General features: G+C 38.6%; 1 protein-coding gene across 1 annotated transcript; it reads right to left on the bottom strand.

Annotated features, from left to right (window-relative positions):
- Positions 1 to 300: 300 nt before the first annotated feature.
- On the bottom strand, positions 301 to 3,854 carry LOC106722943 (olfactory receptor 11L1-like). Its single transcript, XM_025192216.1, is given in 2 exon segments — positions 301 to 1,249; positions 3,841 to 3,854. Coding segments are annotated over 2 exon segments (963 nt in total).
- Positions 3,855 to 4,835: the final 981 nt, after the last annotated feature.

The raw sequence follows: 4,835 nt of genomic DNA, 5'->3' as shown, positions 1-4,835 counted from the left end.
ACAAGCTGGGTGTTGCACCAGGGCTCCCCAGGAACACAGACCTGACAGGTTACACTTTCCACAAGAGCCCTACTCATAAATGTGTTCTCATCTTTCTACATCTCTTTTCAAGTCATTCTGAGGCCAGTGAGGCCAGCTCTTTCCAAACTCCCTTTCAGAGTCTTAGTTTAACTTGCATGGCTTAGCATAACCAAAATCTCTATAAGTATTTTCCTCTTCAAAATTATGTGTACAGCCAGAAACACAAATCATCTAAAAATGCCAGATGTGGGTCAGCCTCAGAGACTGACTTCCATCTCATTAGATTTTACTATCTGACAAATTACAAAAGCCACACTTTTTATAGAGAGCTCTTCTCAGAGCGTCCTTTACCTCTTTGTTTCTGAGGCTATATATGAGGGGGTTGACCATGGGAGTCAAAATAGTATAGAAGAGTGAGAAAATCTCATGTAATCCCTTTGAAAGGTGTGTGGTTGGAATCATGCAGACAATTAGTAGTGATCCATAAAACATTATGACAACAGCAAGGTGTGAGGAGCAGGTTGAGAAGGCCTTTTGTCTTCCAGCAATAGAAGGGATTCTTAGGATGGTGGTGATGATGGAAACATAGGATGTTAGAGTTGATAGAAATGGGAACAGGGACACAAGAGAACATAGCGGGTACATGATTAGCTCTAGGAGTTTGGTGTCAGTGCAAGCAATTTTTATGATGGGTGCAAAATCACAAAAGAAATGGTCAATTTCATTGGAGCTGCAGAACTGTAGCTTAGATATTAAGATGAATGCTATGGTGCTGCTCAGAAATCCACATGTCCAGGAACAAGCTACTAGTCGGATGCAGACCCTGACATTCATAAGACTGGCATACCGGAGTGGATTGCATATCGCTAAATATCGGTCATAAGACATCGATGCTAGGAGATAGCATTCCGTTGCTCCTAGGGCACCAAAGCAATAAAATTGTGTGATACAGCCACTAACAGAAATGGTTCTGCTCCCAGTCAGGAGGCCAGTTAACATCTTGGGCAAGATTGTAGATGTGTAGAGCATCTCCAAGCACGATAAGTTTCCTAGAAAGAAGTACATGGGGCTGTGAAGGTGCTGATCAGCAACAACCAGTGCCAGAATTAGGATGTTCCCAGCCACAGTTACAATGTAGATCACTAGAAACAGCAGGAAGAGAGGAATGTGCAGTTCAAACAGATCCCCAAATCCCAAGAGGATGAATTCCGTGATGGTTGTTTGATTTCTCCAAGCAGACTTGGACATTATTTTTATCTAAGAAAGTTAAGGAAATAGATTAATTGAAACTGAGAAACCAAAACTCAGAATACAATTAAATTGAATTTGTACACCAGTGAAATTCCCTGCACTCTTCAGTCTATATTCAATTTATTGAACATAATTCTGAACTGAAATTTCATAAGTTTAATTTCACAAGTGTCCATACCTCACTACCTGCTTTTGTGTTCTTTATTCATGACAACATACCAACTATCAGAGTGACTTGGATTTGTCCTGCTGAGGGGAAGTCAGACTTTCCTGTCAAGATGTGTGGGTGTTTTTCCTTACGAGTGGGATATTTCCCTAACATGGCACCAAAGGTTAACATTCAACAGCTCCGTTAGTATCAGTTTGCTAAAGTACTTAAGGATCATACTTTCAGTGCTTCCATTTCCAAGAAAATTAGGTACCTAAATACCTTTATGAACCTAAATACCTTTATGAACCTGGTTCTAGGTGACCTACAAGCCCAACTACCACTGGTAGGAACAAATCCAGACCGATCATCATTCTAGGGCACCAGTGAGGCATTCTGCTGCCCAAAAAACAGGGTTCTGCTCAAGCAGAAGAATTCAACCCAACTAAATCAAATGCCTGCAATACCTACCTAGTCAATGGCATGATTTAAATGCACATAATAAGTCCCTGCTGACTTGCACAGAAAAGAACAGAAGCTGCTAGGTTAACAAATGTAATTTGTGGGTTTGGTATCCATATTTTATGTTGAAAGATTTATTTTGTACTTTTTATTTCTTTCTTAATAATAAAGAAAAAAAGAGAAGTGAAAAAACAGAAAGTGAGAGATATATTCAAGAAACCCCCAAAATTAAAGAAAACAAAAAGGAATATTCGGGGTATGGAGAACAGATTTCACAGACCAACTGGAGATGCTTCCTCAGCCTGGTGAATGCTATTTATAGGCAAAAACTTGAAAATAATTTTTTTTTCCAACTATTTGAGTTGGTCTAATAAAAGATCAGATTTACCCAAAGAACCGGCTTGCCAACATTTGTAAAGACATTTTTAGTTTTGGAAAAAAAACCCAGAATTGTCTGACCTTTAAAACAGTTACAAAAAACAGTGAGGAAGAGAAGGAATCACCCACTTGTGTTCAACTTCCATCTTAACAGCATACTTCTGATGACTACAAAACTGTGAACACAAATTCCATTAACACCCATCCACAGGGTTTATTAGCAAGTCACTCTGAGGTGAGTCTTTACCGCTCACTTCCCTGCTTCCTCTTTTCTGAAGCTTTTTTAACAACTTTGTATGAGTCTTCAGGACATATGAAGTATCAAATCTGTTTCCAATTTGTTTTGGATAGGAAGGCTTTCCTCCAAGTTCTGATAGACTCGAGTCCTCATACGAGAATCCAATTCCCTCTTTTGAGAAGTTTGCAGTCAGAAGTGTCACCAGCCTTAACGCTACATGGAACACTTGCTTTTATCCTAGGTTTCGTTCACTTGAAGTATTGGGTTCTTTGGTTCTAGACATGGTACGAAGTCCCTCAGCTACAGACCACTGAAGCTATTTTCTACATTCTGGATGATAATATTTGCATTTAGTTTGTAGGCACATTTCTTCCCATATGGGCCTGGTTGATTCTTATAGTCAAGGACACATGGTTTCTTCCTAAGGAGACTGTCCAGTTTGTGGCCATGATGACCAAGAGGAGCATCAGGAAACATGAATTTATTTATTAAGAGCTTTCCAAATGCAACAGAACATTTTAGTTAACCTTGCTTTCCACATCAACTACCTGCCTGCCTGCTCGCTTGCTCTCTCCCTTAGCAGTGTCTTTGCCAATGGAAAAGTTCACCTTTTGAGATGGATTTTTCTGGCCACATTCTTTCACACTTACTACATGAAAGACCCTTTTGGGTGCAATCAGCTCTGCAGCCTGAGCCTTCACAATTTGTGCTGTCCTGCACATTTGTAGTCTTTTCTAGGGTTATGTCTCCCCCACAAATGTAGCCTTTATTGTAATTCACTGTCTGCAATGACACAAATAATCTAATCAGAGAGTCTCTCAGGTTTCCAAAAGCACAGTTCTTACTCAGTCTCCTTAGTTTTGTAACATCCTGATCTAGACTTACTCCTGTTGTTTTTTGCACATAAAATGGTGTTTTTCACGGATCTCATTCCTTTTTTGGTATGCAGTACTCCTCAAATTTAGACACTATACCACTTAAATCCTGAGCCTTCTTGCACATTGTGGGAAGAAGCCCTGGCTGGTCTAAACAACTATAGTTATGTATAAGACTTAAATATAAATGTATTTCTTCTGCCCCTATGGCTGTTAGTTACTACTTGAACCATTGTCTAAATCCCCTTTTCTCTGCTACACTGACAAATACCTGGGGGCAGTTGAAAGTGGCAACAATTCCATACCTGATTGTCTTTTTTTTTAAACAATGGTAATGCAGGCAGAATACTTACATAGGCCTTTGTGCCTCCTAGTGACTTTGTGGTTCCACTTGCTCTCAGGTTCCAACTTCTTCTATTTGAATCTCAAATTATTTCACATTCTCTCACATTCATTACTTCTGACACCAGGTTATGTCCATCAAGTTCAACAGACAGTCATGCATGAACAATAACTAAACAACTTTTATTGTGGAGCAGTAAGCAAATCTCTGCAGTCTCCTTGTTTCTAACTAGCTACTCTCTAACTGAGGAACCAAATCACAAGTTCTATTTTCTTCAGTCTACGAATTATGGAGCATATCTAGATTATGACCTCTAGCACTACACGACCTTTTGCATAAACTTGTTTTTCATGAGCTTGGAATGTGCCTAAGAGAAGAGGTGAAATAGAACTTAAAATGTATACTTATTCCTTCACTGTATGAGATTAACTTTAAAAATGTATGAGATGGTTACTGTATGAGATGGTTACTTTAAGAAGCAATTATGCTATACCTACCTGTAACATAAGTATACTTGAACCTTGAAATTCAGGTTTTCCTTCTTGTCTCTGATTCCCACAGCCCTGAAGATTTTTTTTTTCTATCCCTGATTTCCTCATGTGCCTCAGAACCCTAAGCAAGGAGATCATCATAATCCTTGCTTGAGTCTCCTGTTCATAGGCTCTTCTTTTACATACGCTGCCAGAATTGTTCACATCTTTTCTATTTCATTAGTTGTCACTTTTGGTGATGGGTACATCAAGTGTCTTGGAAAGGAAAGTGGTCTGAGTATTTATTTGCTTGGTAGAAGAACCAATTGTGTTAAAAAGATGCTGATTTGCCCCATGGTACCACTGTATCTGGAACAGCAACAAGAAAAACAAAACAACTAACCTCAAAGGAAAAAAAAAAAAGATGGAGGTCTCTAACCTCAAGGGACAAGTAATGATGAGTTAAACACCAGAATTTTAAAGGGAGAAACAATGATGAAAAAATGTCTCTTATAAGGAATCTTTTTTGTTCATAATTTTTATTAGTTTTTTTTTTTTTTTGGCCTAGTAACTTACGAATTTCATTTTCTGTAAAATTTGTATGGTATTTCTTCTCCATTTCCAAAGTAATCTTTAGGATGACTTTCAG

The sequence above is a fragment of the Alligator sinensis genome, unplaced genomic scaffold (assembly GCF_000455745.1).
Source record: "Alligator sinensis unplaced genomic scaffold, ASM45574v1 scaffold186_1, whole genome shotgun sequence".
Classification (NCBI taxonomy): domain Eukaryota; kingdom Metazoa; phylum Chordata; order Crocodylia; family Alligatoridae; genus Alligator; species Alligator sinensis.
The sequence above is the reverse complement of the archived record's forward strand: the minus strand, read 5'-3'. Positions and strand labels throughout refer to the sequence as shown.